Source organism: Equus quagga, chromosome 13 (assembly GCF_021613505.1).
Source record: "Equus quagga isolate Etosha38 chromosome 13, UCLA_HA_Equagga_1.0, whole genome shotgun sequence".
Taxonomy (NCBI): Eukaryota; Metazoa; Chordata; class Mammalia; order Perissodactyla; family Equidae; genus Equus; species Equus quagga.
Window position 1 is genome coordinate 6,505,745 of NC_060279.1, and position 17,069 is coordinate 6,522,813.

At 35.4% G+C, this 17,069-nt stretch overlaps 1 protein-coding gene across 3 annotated transcripts in view; it reads right to left on the bottom strand.

The window, feature by feature from the left end:
• The window catches only part of KIFAP3 (kinesin associated protein 3), a 148,425-nt gene extending 133,142 nt beyond the window's left edge, over positions 1 to 15,283 (bottom strand). The window contains exons 1-3 of one of the 3 annotated variants that reach the window (XM_046682627.1): positions 15,045 to 15,269; positions 14,574 to 14,670; positions 681 to 812 (exon numbers count right to left, since the gene is read on the bottom strand). In XM_046682627.1, coding sequence (XP_046538583.1) covers positions 681 to 724 — 44 coding nt within the window. In that variant the 5' untranslated portion in view covers positions 725 to 812; positions 14,574 to 14,670; positions 15,045 to 15,269. Of the gene's footprint in view, positions 1 to 680; positions 813 to 14,573; positions 14,671 to 15,044 lie in introns of all 3 variants that reach the window. The other 2 variants (XM_046682625.1, XM_046682624.1) reach the window with 2 other exon arrangements.
• Positions 15,284 to 17,069: the final 1,786 nt, after the last annotated feature.

Here is a 17,069-nt window from a genome sequence, read left to right on the forward strand (position 1 = left end):
CCCAAATCCAAACTTTTCATGGGGGGAAGAAGGTTGGGAGAGAATACTAGGTGATCTCAGACCTTCTCTATTTCCACAAAACTATGGAAAAAGGGCAAGATCCTCACCAGGACAATTGCAGAATTAAAGAAAAAGGCCAGTTCCCAAGGGGTTCTGGGAGATCTAAGCTCATCTCACTGAGTCAGAAAATACTTGTCTTATTATTAACATCTTTCAGAGGGCTAGATTTTTAAGAGATGAATTCAAGGTGCATGTCCCATTTGAGAATTTTGGAAGTCATACCCCTCTCTGCAATTCCAGGGAAGAAAGAAGAACACAGGATCCCCTAAAATACAAATTTCCTAAATTCAGCTAAAAAGTCTCACATAAACATATCTTTTATAATTGATTTCATAAGTTGTAGTAGTTTATATTCTATTATATGCATTTACTAAATGGGATAAATCAGAATAAGTATTTTTCAGCAGGTTTCCATTATGCTTACATAAACACAATTTTCTCTGGAATAAATATACTCCATATTTATAGTCTAAAATAGTCTCCGTTTCACTAAGATGAAGTATGTCTAAAAGAATGCCATAACCATTTATCATCTATGCAGATTTAAATAACATCAGATTTGTATAAAGTTTGTATAAGGTTCACTATTTTCAAAATGTGCACAAATGAAGAAAACTTACATTTTTTGGCATTCCTTTCGTTCTCCCAACATGGGATCCCCCATTTCTCCAAGAATGGTAGCTTCCACTTCATATTGAACAATGAGTGCTTTTTCTGATGGATGAACATCAATATTTCCTCCTTTAACTTTCCTATATATAAAATAAAAAACGGCATAGCTAGATTACAAACTCACAAAATGTCCAGGGTTTTTATCCAGTTCCTAGTTCCAAAAACATGTGGGCTGGATTAACATATACATTTAAATCAGATTTACTCTTAACTTGGGCAGAGAAATAACTCTTTTTCTCCAACTCTGTAAGCTCTGTACTATACTTATAATTCTTGGTGTTGCAGAAAGTACCTTTATGAATAGTTGCACATGGGAAAAAATACAATTACCCAAAGAATCATTCATAAGAGCAAGTGAATGAAACAATTAAGATGATTTTAGAGAATAACCTCAACCAAAAATCAGCAATTCAAAACCACAAACAGCTGCCCCAAAATTTATATTAAAAAAAAACCCTGCCCAATATTTAGCCCATTAACTGTATCACAGAATGACATAAAGAAAGTATCTAAACTGCAGTATTTATTTTGGATCATCTTACATAAGTATATAAACTGCAGCATCACTATCTAAATCATACTTCAAATAACACTCAAATTACACAATAAAAAAGCATTTATGGGTTATGTTCTATAGATACATATCTCAAATTATAGTATCATTAGTAGTTTCCATAGAAAGGTTGTATATACTTTGTCCTCAAGCCCCTAAAGTAAACGAATAAATTTTTAACTGTAAACCAATTTAAAAGTAAATCAATGATGAATTAATCACTACTTGTCACTCGACCACTTTGGAAAGTGATAAAATGAGTTGTATTAGAAGAGAATATGCAACAGACACAAGCGAAATTTCCCACTGTGGTCACAGCTAGCTAGCTAGCTAGTGGGATCTTTTAGACTGATGATAAATAATATAAATATGACATCTTAAATTAATTCCAATAATCAGAAACTCAAAACGTTTCCTTCAGTTAGGAATAACTGGCTTATTATGCATATTTTCAATGTAATTTTTGATGATTTTTTTCAGCAGACTTCTTTATGAAAAGAAGGGTAAGGATCTGAAATCCATGTTAGGATGCTGATTAAGAGTCAAGGGTAGTAAAGATAGGGTAGGAAATCAAATATACCACTGCCAGAGTCAAGGTAGGTCAGCAACTAAACTGATAGTAAGACTTATGGAACAAAGCTGCTAAGGAAGGAGAGCAGTTAGAAACCAGGCAGACCAGTAAAAATTAGTGAATTAGGAAATCGGATATATACACACATATTAACCAAGATGGTGCAGATTCCAAAAGCTAAGACAAATGGATACAACTTCAGGTTAGCAATCAAAAGCTAGAGAAATCACAGGAATGAAAAGAATAAGGAAAGCTAAAAGAACAGATGTAATATAGCACTACAGAAACTATATTAATTATAAAGCAAAGTAGTTATTTGCTTTCTGATGAGATGGAGAGCAATCCCAGTACTGAACTTCTTATATAGAAGGGGGTAACTATAGCCAATTAAGTGAGAATTGTAAAGATAAAATATAGGTGCAGATCCAAAGAGTAGCCTCCTACCACCACTTTCAAAATGGGCCTTCCACATATTAACAGCTAGGAGAAAAGCATAATTCTTGTCCTCTGGTCTGATATATTGCCTTTCTCCAAAGAAATCAAATAGTTTAAAGAACCTCACCATTCCTTTTCAGTTTTTGTTTGCTTTTTTTGTGTGTGTGTGTTTTAAAGGAGTAAGCTAATTAAACTTTTTAAATTTCTTTACCATTAAAGCAATTTATGTTTATTGTAGGAAAAATATAGCACAGAAATTAGCAAAGAGAAAAAATAAACTCAAAAGCCTAGAAGAAACCAACTTTGCCATTTTAGTACATATACATCCAGATATTTTTCTATCTATATGTAAATAATATACAACCAGAGAGTGGCAGCTCTAGAATTTCTTTATAGAACAGGCTTAAGGGTAGCAATCTGATAGAGTTGAAATTACATTTGAATAGCACTTTACATAAGATTGACACAAGTATTAATAGTTTATATCAATGTAGGGGCTGATGGAGAGTATGCGATGGTAAACCCCTCCCCTGTCCCCCTTGGCAGTGCCACTGAATATATAAAATACACATATTACAAACTAGGTCCATATTATACATACTATGTAGTAGCATACTTTTATTAGTATATAGTGACTTTATCAAAGAGAATACTTTGCCTTTAGAACTGCATACGCTCACATTCCAGATACTCCATTTGTTGAACACCTTGATTATTTCTAACCTATGTTGAACAAAATTTACAGAATTCATTTACAAAACATTCAAAATCATTGCAGGACACTTGGCTGATTTACAGAGTAGTTCTTTAAGGGCTCAAAATATTTTGTAATTGTTACTTTATATTTATCTATGATATAAATATTTTTAAATTGACAACCATGATTTCAAATTCTATTTTGGTTGGTAAAATATTCTAGCTTGTTTGGATACAATTATGAATTACATCTGCACGCAATCTATGAAAAGTATATACTGGCTGTTGATAGTCGATTCACTAACATCAAAACTGACTTTAGTGGAGCCATTTTAAAATGGAGTTGGAGCTGCCTTTACAGAGAAACTGCCTTGTTGTCTTGCATCTTGGACTGGGCCAAAATGGCAATTGTTTTACAAACAATTGTTTGAGAAGTCAGAGGAGAACCAACATCTTGATCACAAAGACTAATGACTGTGAACTTTCTAAAGATAGAATCAATAGTCAATCAATGTTTACCCAAGACCAGCTCTCTGCCTCCAATTTCAATTATAACTCTTTGTAATACAAACCTCCCTTCTTTCTCTTTAAAAGCCCCTGACTTTTACTCCCTAGCTACTATGTGGGTTTCTACCTGGATCTGTGTTCCCAGAAATGCAATTCTTTGATCCCAAACAAACGTTTTGTCTCTTAAACTGGTTTCTGTTTGAAGGCTGACAATAAGAAAACTGTTTTTACCATAACAATGTGTCTCACCAGAATTTATATGTGTATCATCACTACAAAATAAATAATTTTATCTTAAATGTTGACTATCAAACTGAATTTAACATAGCCTACATAATGATGTCAGATGTTTAACTACTGAGAGAATGAATCCAAATGTTTTACCTGGGATCCATGAATAAGAAGAAAAAAATTTAACCCATTATTGGAATTGACTGATTTTCTATTTGAAGCATCTTATGACACTGAAATTGATATCTTTTAACTGTTTGCAAATTTCTTCTACTAACAGAGCCTTCGCAATATCAGCCCTACTTCACTTTTTTTAAAAATGCACAAGAAAACTGAAACCAAAAATGTGCTAAACTGATTTAGAAAATAGGTTTTTTAAAAAATCTCAATGAGAAGTCATGCTTCACAGAATGATATAAAATACACCTTCTATAACTACATGTGATAATTGTTACCTCTGGGCATAGTGTTCCTAACTGCTAACTTCTGAAGTACATCCTGATCTTTCTAGACTTCATGTGGTTGATCCTATCATCATAATCTCCAAAATAGATATTAAATGCTGACTAACATTGTCTTATACCTTCCATCATCAGTTTTCTAGAGAAACAAAAATTCAGCCCTTAATTTTTCATTAAACAGGTACTTTCTAAAAAATTATTGCTCTCAAAAGGATTTATTGCAGATTCCTGTTCAGATGGCAACATAGCAGGATCCTGAACTCACCTTCTCCCACAGATCCACTGATCCTACAGTTATATATGGAATAATTTCCTCTGAACAAATGTCCAAAAATTAGGTGAGCAATTCCTACACATTGGGTGAATGAGAAAAAACCCATATTGAAGCAGACAGGAGAAGCTGAGACACAATCTTGCCATAAACCCCACCCCCAGCACAGTGAGGCACAATTGGGAAGGAACTCACAAACCTGACCTTCTACCTGAGGAGTGAAGGGTTTGAACCCCAACTTTTAATCTGGCACTGCAACTTTTAAGACCTGCACTTGAGGGATGAGCCCCCAAAACATCCAGCTTTGAAAGCAAACTGGGCTTATGTCCACGAGACCCACAAGGCTATAGTAAACAGAGAGACAGTTCTTAAAGGGCTTGTGCACACAGACTCATCCACCCCAGTGCAGAGGCAACTGACTGAAAAGTGCCCAGAGTCTCTGTGAAAGAGGCTTATTTGCTTATCTGAAAAGCTTAGCCTGAGGCATCTAATATAACACACATCTACCAGCCCTCTTTGGGAGCCACACCAAGACATATTATAATAAAAGTATCAAAAGTTAAAGACAAAGAGAGAATCTTAAAAGCAGCAAGAGAAAAACAACTTGTTACATACAAGGGAACCCCCATAAGACTACCAGCAGATTTTTCAGCAGAAATTTTGCAGGCTAGAAAGGAGTGGCACAACATATCCAAGCGCTGAAAGGAAAAGTTGCCAAGCAGTTTTTACTCAACCCAGTGAAAGTGTCATACAGAAATGATGGAGAGTGAGTTTTCCAGACAAGCAAAAGCTAAAGGAGTTCATCACCACTAGACTAGCCATACAAGAAATGTTAAAGGGACTTCTTTAAGCTGAAACAAAACGGCACTAATTAGTAACGGGAAAACCTATGAAATCTCACTAGTAAAGGTAAATATATAATAAAATTCATAATAAACTAATGATGTAAGGAAGGTAGGTTAATTACTTATAAAGGTAGTATGAAGGTTAAAAGACAAAAGTAGTAGAAAAAAGACCTATAAATACAATAATTTGTTAAGGGACACATAAGATAAAAAGATGTAAATTGTGACATCAAAAACACAAAACATGGCAGGAAGAGTAAAAATGTAGAGCTTTAGAATGCGTTCAATCTTAAGGTGTTAAAACAGACTGTTATAAAAGTAAGTTGTTTTATGTAAGCCTCACGGTAACCACAAAGTAAAAATCTATATGGATGCACAAAAGAGAAAGAGAAAGGAATCTAACATGGCACTACAGAAAATCATCAAATCACAAAGAGAGCAAGAGAAGAAGAAAGGAACAGAATTACAAAACAGCCAGAAAACAAGGAGCAAAACAGCAATAAGTACCTACCTATCAATAATTACACTGAATGTAAATGGACTAAATTCTCCAGTCAAAACACATGGAGTTGTTGAATGGATAAAAAGACAAGACCCTTCTATATGCTGCCTATAAGAGACTCACTTCAGATGCAAGGACACGCAAAAACTGAAAGTGAAGAGCTATAAGAAGGTATTCCATCCAAATGGAAACCAAAAGAAAGCTGAGGTAGCTATACTTAGACAAACAGACTTTAAGACAAATACTGTAATAAGAGAGAAAGAAGGTCATTACATAATGATAAAGGGATCAATTCAATAAGAAAATATAACATCTGTAAATATTTATTTATACACATAATACACACAGGAGTATTATGTGTGTATACACATAATATACAAATATACAAAGCAAATATTAACAGACCTCAAGGGAGAAATAGCATTTCAGACAGACAGATAGATATAACAATAGTAGGGGACTTTCATACCACATTTCATCAATGGATAGATCATCTAGACAGAAAATCAATAAGGAAACATCAGCTTTAAACAACACATTAAACCAGATGGCCTTAACAGATATAAACAGAACACTCCATCCAAAAACAGCAGAATACATATTCTTTTCAAGTACATATGGAACATTCTCCAGGACAGATCACATGTTAGGCTACAAAACAAATCTTAATATTTTAAGACTGAAATCATATCAAGCATCTTTTCCAACCACAAAAGTATGAAAACAGAATCAATTACAAGAAGAAAACGGGAAAATTCTCAAATATGTGGAGATTAAACAACATGCTACTGAACAACCAATGGGTCAAAGAAGAAATCAAAAGAGAAATCAAAAAATACTTTGAGACAAAGGAAAACGGTAATACAATATACCAAAAACTTAAAGAATGCAGCAAAAGCAGTTTTAAGAGGGAAGTTAATATAGATAAATGCCTATATTAAGAAAAAAGAAAGATCTCAAATAAACAATCTAACTTTACACCTCAAGGAACTAGAAAAAGAAGACCAAATGAAGTCAAAATTAGCAGAAAGAAGGAAATAACAAAGATCAGAGCAGAAATAAATGAAATAGATATTAAAAAGACAACAGAAAAGATCAATAAAACTAAGAGTTAGTCCTTTGAAAAGATAAACAAAATTGACAAACCTTTAGCTAGACTTACCAAGAAAATAAGAGGACTCAAATAAATAAAATCAGAAATGAAGGAGGAGGTATTACAATTGACACTACAGAAATACAAAGGATCACAAGAGATTACTTGTAACAATTATACACCAATAAATTTGACAACCTAGAAGAAATGGGTAAATTCTTAGAAACATAGAATGTATCAAGACTGAATCATGAAGAAAAAGAAAATATGAACAGATCAATTACTAGTAAAAAGATCGAATCAGTAATCAAAAAACTCCCAACAAACAAAAGTCCAGACCCAACAGTTTCACTGGTGAATTCTACCAAACATTTAAAGAAGAATTAATACCAATTATTCTCAAACTCCTCCAAAAAACAGAAGAGGAGGGAATACTTCCAAACTTATTTCACAAGGCCAGAATTACCGTGATAGCAAACCAGACAAGGGTGCCAGAAGAAAAAAAATTATAGGCCAACATCCCTGATGAATGTAGATCCTCAACAAAATACTAGCAAACCAAATTCAACAATACCTTTAAAGGATCAGAAACCATGATCAAATGGGATTTATTCTAGCAATGTAAGGATGGTTCAATAAATGCAAATCAATATGACATATCAAGTTTACAAAATGAAAGATAAAAGTCATATGATCACCTCAATAAATGCAGAAAAAGCATTTGACAAAAGTCAATACCCATTTATGATAAAAACTCTCAACAAAGTGGGTACAGAAAAAATGTACTTCAATATAATCAAGGCCACATACGACAAGCCCAAGCTAACATCATACGCAATGGTGAAAAGCTGAAAGCTTTTCCTTAAAGATGAGGAACAAGGCAAGGATGCTCACCCTCACCACTTCTATTCAACATAGTATTGGAAGTCCTAGCCAGAGTAATTAGGCAAGAAAAAAAAAAATCCAAATCAGAAAGGAAGAAGTAAAACCATCACTATTTGCAGATGACATGATATTGTACATAAAAAAACCTAAAGGCTCCACCAAAAAACTGTAAGAACTTATAAATTCAATAAAGTTGCAGGATACAAAATTAACACACAAAAATCAATTGTTTCTATACACTAATAATAAACTATCAGAAAAAGAAATTAAGAAAACAATCCCATTTACAACTGCATCCAAAAGAATAGAATACCTAGAAATAAATTTAACCAAGGAGGTGAAAGATCTGTACATTGAAAGCTATAAGATAATGATGAGAGAAATTGAAGAAGACACAAATAAATGGAAAGCAATTCCATGTTCATGGATGAGAAGAATAAATATTGTTAAAATGTCCACACTACCCAAAGCAATCTACAGATTCAATGCAATCTGTCTCAAAATCCCAATGGCATTTTTCACAGAAAGAGAACAAACAATTCTAAAATTTGTATGGAACCACAAAAGATCCCAAATAGCCAAAGCAACCTTGAGAAAGAAGAACAAAGTGGAGGCACCACAATTCCTGATTTCAAACTATATTACAAAGCTTCAATGATCAAAACAGTACGGTATTGGCACAAAAACAAGATATGGTATACATATACATGAATTATTCAGCCACAAAAAAGAAAAAAATCTTGCCATTTGCAACAACATGGATGGTACTTGAGAGCATTATGGTACGTGAAATAGAGAGAAAAGACTGTCTTTTATGATCTCACTTATATGTGGAATCTAAAAACAAAACAAAACCCAAACTCATAGACACAAAGAACAGATTGATGCTTGCCAGAGGTGGGAGGTGGGTGTTGGGTGAAATAGGTGAAGGTGGTCAAAAGGTACAAACTTCCAGTTATAAAATAACTAAGTCCTGGGAATGTAATGTACAGCATGGTGACCACAGTTAATAATACAGTACTATATATTCGAAAATTGCTAAGAGAGTAAATCTCAGAAGTTCTAATCACAAGAAAAAAATTGTTACTGTGAGGCAATGGATGTTAACTACACTTACTGTGGTGATCATTTGACAATATGTACAAATCATTATGTTGTACACTTGAAACTAATATAATGTTATACATCAATTATATCTCAATAAAAAAAGATTTCAAATCAATAACCTAATTTCGCACCTCAAGGAACTAGAAAAAGAGCAAGCTAAACCCCAAGCTAGTAGAAGGAAGGAAATAATAAAGATAAAGACAGAGATAAAAGAAATAGAGAATAAAAAAGCAATAGAGAAAATTTAAAAAGTCGAAAGTTAGTTCTTTGAAAGGATCAACAAAATCAACAAACCTTTAACCTAAGGAAAAAAGAGAAAAGCCTCAAATTACTATAACGGAAAATTAAAGTGAGATATTACTACTGATCTTACAGAGATAAAAAGAATACTATGAACAAAAACTAAGGCAAAAAATTAGATAACTTAGATAAAAGAGACAAATTCCCAGAAACACACAAACTACCAAAACTGACTCCAAAGGAAGAGAAATTCTGAATAGGCCTATAATAAGTAAAGAGGTTGAATCAGTGATCAAAAACTTTCCCCAAAATGAAAGTCCAGGACCAGATAGTTACACCAGTGAATTCTACCAAGTATTTAAAGAAAAATTAACATCAATCCTTTTCAAACTCTTCCAAAAAATAGAAAAAGAAGGAATACTTCCTAACTCATTCTATGAGGCCAGCATTACCCTCATACCAAAGCAAGACAAAGACACCACTAAAATAGAATATCTTTTATGAATATAATATCACTTAAGAATAGCCTTTATGAATATAGATAGAAATAGATATCCTTTATGAATATAGATTTAAAAATCCTCAAAATACTAGCAAACAGTATCCAGCAGCATATTGAAAGTATTATACACCATGATCAAGTAGATTTTATCCTAAGAATGCAAGGGAGATTCAAAATATAAAAATCAGTCAATGTAAGAAAGTACATTAATAGAATGAAGAAAAAATATACATGATTATTTCAATCGATGCAGAAAAAGATTTGACAAAACCCAACAATCCTTTCATGATAAAAGCATTCAATAAATTAGGAATAGAAGAAAATTTCCTCAATATGATAAAGGGTATTTATGAAAAATCTACAGCTGATATTATACTCAATGGTGAAAGAATGAAAGTTTTCCTGCTAAGATAAGGAACAAGACAAGGGTGTCTCCTTTCACGACTTCTATCCAACATAGTACTGGAAGTTCAAGCCAGAGCAATGAGGAATGGAAAAGAAATAAAAGGAGTCTAGATTGAAAAGGAAGAAGTAAAACCATCTCTATCTGCAGATGACATGATCTCTGATGGTGAAAACTGTCAGAGCCAATAAACTCAGCAAAGTTGCAGAATACACCATCAATACACAGAAAATCAATTGTATTTCATTATACTAGCACTGAAAATCCTGAAAGGGAAATTAAGAAAACAATTCCATTTACAACTGAAAATAATAAAATACTAAGGGATAAATTTAAGCAAGGAGGTGTAATACTTATACACTGAAAACTACAAAACTTTGCTGAAAGAAATTAATAAGAGCTAAATAACCGGAAAGTATCCATATTCACAGACTGTACAACTTAATATTTTTAATATGGCAATATTCCTCAAGGTGATCTAAAGATTCAATACAATCCTTATCAAAATCCCAAAGCCTTTTTTGCAGAAATGTAAAAGTGATCCTAAAATTCATATGGAAACACAAGAGACCCTGAAGAGCCAAAACAATCTTGAAAAGGAAGAACTAAGTTTCAAGACTCAAACTTCCTGATGTCAAAATGTACTACAAAGCTACAGTAATCAAAATAGTGAGGTACTATCATAAAGACAGACATATAGATCAGTGGAATAGAATTGAGTCCAGGAATAAACACCTACATCTACAATCAACTGACTTTCAACAAGGGTGGCAAGACTTTCATTGGGGGAAAGAACAATCCCTTTAACACATGGTGCTGGGACAAGTGGATATCCACATGTAAAAGAATGAAATTGTACTCTCAACTCCCACCACACAATTAACTCAAAATAGATCAAAGACATAAATTTAAGAGCTAAACCTAAAAAACCCTTAGAAGAAAACAAAGGGGCAAATTTTCATGACCTTGGATTTGGTGATGGTTTCTTAAATAATGACATCAAAAGCAACAGCAATCAAAGAAAAAATAAATTTAACACTTTTGTATATCAAAGGATACTATGAAGAGAATGAAAACACAATTCACAGAGCAAGACAAAATATTTGCAAATCATTTATCTGATAAAGCTCTAGAATCCAGGACACACAAAGAACTCTTTTGTCCAAAGAAGATAGACAAAGTCCAAAAAGGATATTAAAGGTGCTTAATGTCACTAGTAACTAGGGAAATGTAAATCAAAACTACAATAGAATCATTTCACATCCATTAGAATGGTCATAACTTAAAAAACAAAAACAAAAACAAATAACAGAAAATAACAAATGTTGGTGAGGATCCAGAAAAACTGAAACTCCATACATTGCTGGTGGGAACATAAAATGGTGCAGCCACTGTGGAAAATGGTTTGTTGGTTCCTCGATAAGTTAAACATAGAATTAGTATATAACCCAGCAACAACTAGGTATATACCCAAAGAGTGAAAACACGTGTTCAAACAAAAACTATTACAGGAGTGTTCACAGCACCTTCATTCACAATAGCCAATAGATGGAAACAATCTAGATGTCCATCAACAGACGAACGGATAAACAGTATGTGCTATATCCATACAATGGATTTTTATTCAGCTACTAAAAAGAATGAAGTACTGATGAATGTTAAAAAATGGATGACTGCTGAAAACATTATACTGTGTGAAAAAAGCTTTACACAAAGACCATACTTCAGGCATACCTCAGAGATGTTGCAAGTTTGGCTCCAGACCATCACAATAATGCTAATATTACAATAAAGCGAGTCCCACAGATTTTTTGGTTTCCCAGTGCATATAAAAGTTATGTTTACACTATACTGTAGGCTATTAAGTGTGCAATAGCAGTATGTCTAAAAAAAATGTATACACCTTAATTAAAAAATACATTACTGCTAAAAAATGCTACCCATCATCTGAGCCTTCAGTAAGTGGAAATCTTTTTGCTGGTGGAGGGTCTTTGGAAAAAAACAGTTATCTGCAAAGCGCAATAAAGGGAAATGCAATAAATTGAGGAATCTGACTATTTCACTTATCATCTACTTACAGCACTTATAAATACAATAAAATAACTACTTCTGATAATATACTTTCTAAAGTCTGTATTCCTTGTGACATTATAAGCACGATAAAGGCAGAGAACGCACATCTCATTCATCTAATACTTTTTATCACTTGGCTGAGTGACTTTTACATGGTAGGATTTCAAATAACTACTGAATGATTGAATGAATGCCCTTAACTCTTAAAATCCTTCAGTGGCTCCCCATTCCTCTTGTAAGTCTCAACTCTTTACTGCAGCTTATAAATCCTATATGATTTGACCCATTTTTCTTTGTAGCCTTATTCTCACTTTATTTAATAACTATTTAGTGAGTACTTATGTTCCAGGCACTGTGCTGGGTGCCTGGATACAATGGGAAGTAAAATACATAGTACCTTACCCGTTTGAAGCTTGTAGACCAGTAATAAAGACAAACAATAAAAATAAAGTAGCAAGACTAGGGAAAGACAAGGTATTAGGTATCATGTGAAGCTACCAGGTACATCTGACATAGATTGTGGGGTGGGAAAGGGCGGCCCAGGAAAGACTTTCTGGAAAAAGCGACATTTACGCTAAAATAGGAAAAATGAAGATTTTCCTGAGTGAAGAACAAGGCAAGTTTCAGACAACGGGAAGGGCACTTGGAAACTAACACTGAAACACATAGGGATCTAAAAGAAGTTATTCCCGTAAGGCTGAAGTATGGAATTACTGGGGGTGGGAAGGGAGCAGAGAGAGGAAGCCGAAAAGGTAGGTGCTCCAACTCTAAGAGCAACGGAAAGCCATCGGAGAGTTTCAAGAGGAGGAAAAAAAAAATTACCTGATGTTAACTATTTATTTGTGTGTATATCTGATTGAGAATATGAACCGTGCCTATTAAATCATTTCCCCAGTGACCAGAACAATGCTAGGCATACGCTAGGTTTTGGTAAGTATTTATTAACTACTATTGAATCAAAACACTAACTGGTAGCAGAACAAAAAATGAAACACGATTTCTAAATCTATAATCTATTACAAATGTAAACATAAAGAGATTACACATTCCTGAGTGATAGCTACAATGAAACCACTGAAATTAACTAATTAAAATTAGAATGAATCAATTAGATTAAAAACATATGCTATCTGGTTAAAACCAAAATATAAAAGTAAAAATATTACAAAAAGAATACATGTAATCATTATCAAAGAACTAATTAAAATGGAAGGGTCTGTCAGACATCTTAAACCATCAGGCCTGTGTGATTATATGCCAGTTGCATATTTCTAACCTGAAAGCAGGCAATGCAAACTTTTTATTACTTATATTGTCAAAATTAGACAAAATTGAGAGGTGTGTATTTCAACCTTTTCAGATTCTGACCTTATTTTACTTCAACCATTACAGTGACTAGTTCAACTTTATTTTTGAACTCTAGGTGATATGGCTTTAAAAGTAAGCAATAGGTTGAGAACTACAACTCATAGTATGCGTAAGGGTCCATATGGGTACAAGAATCCTAAGAAAAACTATCTTCTGGAACAATTATCTTACATTAAAATAAGCTAATGGTATAATAGTCACTCTTCGCTCTAGAAAAATCTTGACTTTAAAGTTAAAAGAGAATTTTTTATGTTCTTCTGTCACAAAAGTTTCAACAGAGATATTTTAAAAGATCAATGTAAGCAACATTTAGTGAGGAAATACTGACTATATACTTGCTATGATTATATTCCTTTTTAAAAATTTTACTAATAAAGCCTGATTATTTGACAGTTTCAGATACATTTATATAAAATGAGAAAGGCAGGCAATATACGCCTCAGTCCTGCAAAGACAGTGCAGATGGTTGGTTGGTTGGTTGATTTTACAATTGTCTGAATCCTTTTTAAGAGTCAATTAAAGGTTAGATCACCAGGATAAACATATTCAGTAAAAGTATATTATGATTTGAAATAATGCCACCACCTTACACACGTTTTATCTTTTAAAAGTATTTTCATATTTGGTCTTCATATCTTCATAAGGTAATATCTGCCCCATTTTTAGATAAGGAAACTATGTCCAAAAGAATACATGTGACCTTCCCAATCAGTAATAAGGACTTAACTAAAAATGGAGAGTCCTAATTAAGGTTTGTTTCTATTGGATCATTTCTAACTCTTGGTCCAGTGAGAGGTACCCTTTTTATCAGGGATGATCTTATCCTTAAAAGGAGTCAAACAAATAATCAGAACAGATTATAATTTTCTTTGAAGAGTAATTGATACTACAAATATTTTCGAACTAAAGAAAGTACGGCTGCTCCCCTTCAAGCTCCTGAACAAACCTCTTGATAATTATGAACCTCCTACAAAAATTATACTGTATACATGGCAGTGAAATGGATGAAATGAATGAGGAAAGCAGAAACAGGCTGGAAAGTAACATCTCATCACATCTCCCAGCCTCCCATAAATTACAAGCCACCACATGTTTGACCTTCATCATTTCAAACCCCCACGACAGTGAATCCCAAACTGAAGACACAGAGGGGAGGTGCCAGAAGACTTCATCCCCAGGCTCCCGCGGGATTTATCTATTAGAGAAAAATAGAGAGTCGGGGGGGGGGGGGGCGGGGGGGGGGGGGGGGGGGGGGGGGGAGGTTAGGAAGCCGCGGTTTACTCCGCCCTCCGCCCCTCTCCCCGGAACAATGTAATGTAGCAAAGACACCAGCTTCGACGCCGTCAGGGCCCCGCCGAGGCAGGTAAGGGCTGGAGAACCTCGCCCACCAAGCTCCTCTTTCCCCAATTCACCTTTACCCTCCCTTCCCGTGACTTCTCCCCCCGTCTCCCATCCCTCCTCTAAGCTTCTAGCTTTGCCCAGAGACACCTCACGGCCAACCCAAGAACCTCTAAGGATCTCCTCAGGGCCCGGGCGAGGAGAGTAGACCGAGCCTTGGGGAGTCGTCACCTTTTGAGGTATCTGGCGTCCTCCCCTTGCATGGCGGCGGCGGCGGCGTGGGGAGGGTGGGGGTATCTGAAGAGGCCGGCGGGGCTATTTCCGGGGACAGTGACCAAAGTACCCCCACACCCAAAGGCGATGACAGTCCTGAGGCCTGCAAGGCGGGGCAGCAGCGGCGCTGCGGTTACCACGGTGAGGCCGCAGACTCCTCCCACAGCTCCCAGGCTCCAAAACACTGGCGCCGCCCAGGGCCGCCTCTGCTAGCCTCGCCTCAAGGCGCATGCGTTTGCTCCGCGGCACCGAAGTGCGCAGCCTCAGTATGAGGGCCTGGCCGCTGGAACTCATCTGACGCAGCATGAGGCAGAGCGCGAAGGTCTCTGCGGCAGATTTAGGCATGCGTGGTTAAGGAGCGGCGCGCTAGTCATCCCCCCTTCCCCGCATAATAGGAATTGAAAAAAAGTCGTCCCAGTCAGCCGAATTGGTATTTCAGGTCCTGGTTTGGGAAGGAGAGGGAATCAATTAACTACAGAATGCTATGGAGCGGTCCAGCCTTCAACTAATACCCTGCAAAGTGAGGTTTATATTTGGAGGCATTGTGGAAAAGGAACTGCACTGTTTGCACTGAGAAGCTTTAATTTGTGGAGATAGTCTCACCCTTGTACAAGATGAATACGATTAATATCAACTTTGATTTAGTGGCGAATCTGTCACTTCCACTTTGATATCCTAAATCTATAATACACCTTCCTCCGACCCCACACAAAAACGGCTCCTGAAATTCCAACTCCTCCCCTAGTTATCCATAACTCGAGGTACGTTTGCAATTGTATCCTTTGAATCAGGCGACTTGGCAATGCAGGCCATAGGAAAAAAGGGATGTTTCTGAACCTTAGCAAGTAAATGTCCTCTGATTCAGATCTATTCCCATGGGCTCAGCTATCACATCTATGCAAATGACTTACATTGTTTTACTCAATAAATACTGAGGGCCAGCTTTATGCCAAAGATCAAACCAGGCTCTAGGGATACAAAGAAGACACTCCACTCCCCCTCCTAACCTGTAATCCTGTCACTTACTCTCTTAGGTCTATATTTTCAGTCACCTTGAGCCGTGTCTACATAGGTGTTCCACTGCCTTTTTCAAATGCATTAAGTTAATGCAATGCACTGCGTGGAATATTAAATATAGAGACATGCAATGCACTGCATGGAATATTAAATATAGAGACACAGTTCATACCTGCTAAGAGAGATTTTTTTTCTGCCCACCCATTCACACTAGCTATGCTCCTGTTAGTGTTGTAGCCGTTCTACTAGTCCTCCAGGGAAGAGTATCTAGAGCTAACTTTGACATTTTCCTCTGTATCATGCCTTTTTATTAAACTATTACAAAATTCTATCATTTCTTCCTTCACGAGATTCCTGCAATCCAACTTTTCTTCTCCATTCTCACTTTTACCTACTAGTCTAGCTACCTTATACTTGGAGTACAGCGATTCTTTCCTAATGGACTTCCTATTTTCTGTTTTTTCCAAAAATTCGTTCTGAAAACTGATATAAAATTTTACAAATTATCATTCGTGGCTAGATTACCTTAAAACCACACAATACCTAAAATTGCCAGATCACAATATCCGCTAATGTAACATGCATTCTTGCAATGTAAGCTCCTTGAGATCAGAGATTTTGTTTTGCTCACTTCTGTATCTTTAGAACAGCATCTGGCCCATAGCTGGTAATGAATGAATATTTGGAGTTGAAAAAGAAATGCATACCTGAACTTCAAACAACAACAACAACAAAAATCTAGAGGAAATGGCCAGAGGCCAGAAAGAAAAAGCTGAAAATTAGAGCAACAAGTGGATAAACTGAAACTGGGACTGAGCTAGAGAAACTGCCAGTCTGTAGCAGGAAAAGTACAAGATGAGCCTGGGCATTTTATGATTAATGGTAGGGAAATACTCAGAGAAAGATGAGATTATGTCCAAAAGACACTGGTCAATTTTGAGGCAATTTGCATCAAAAGGAATAATT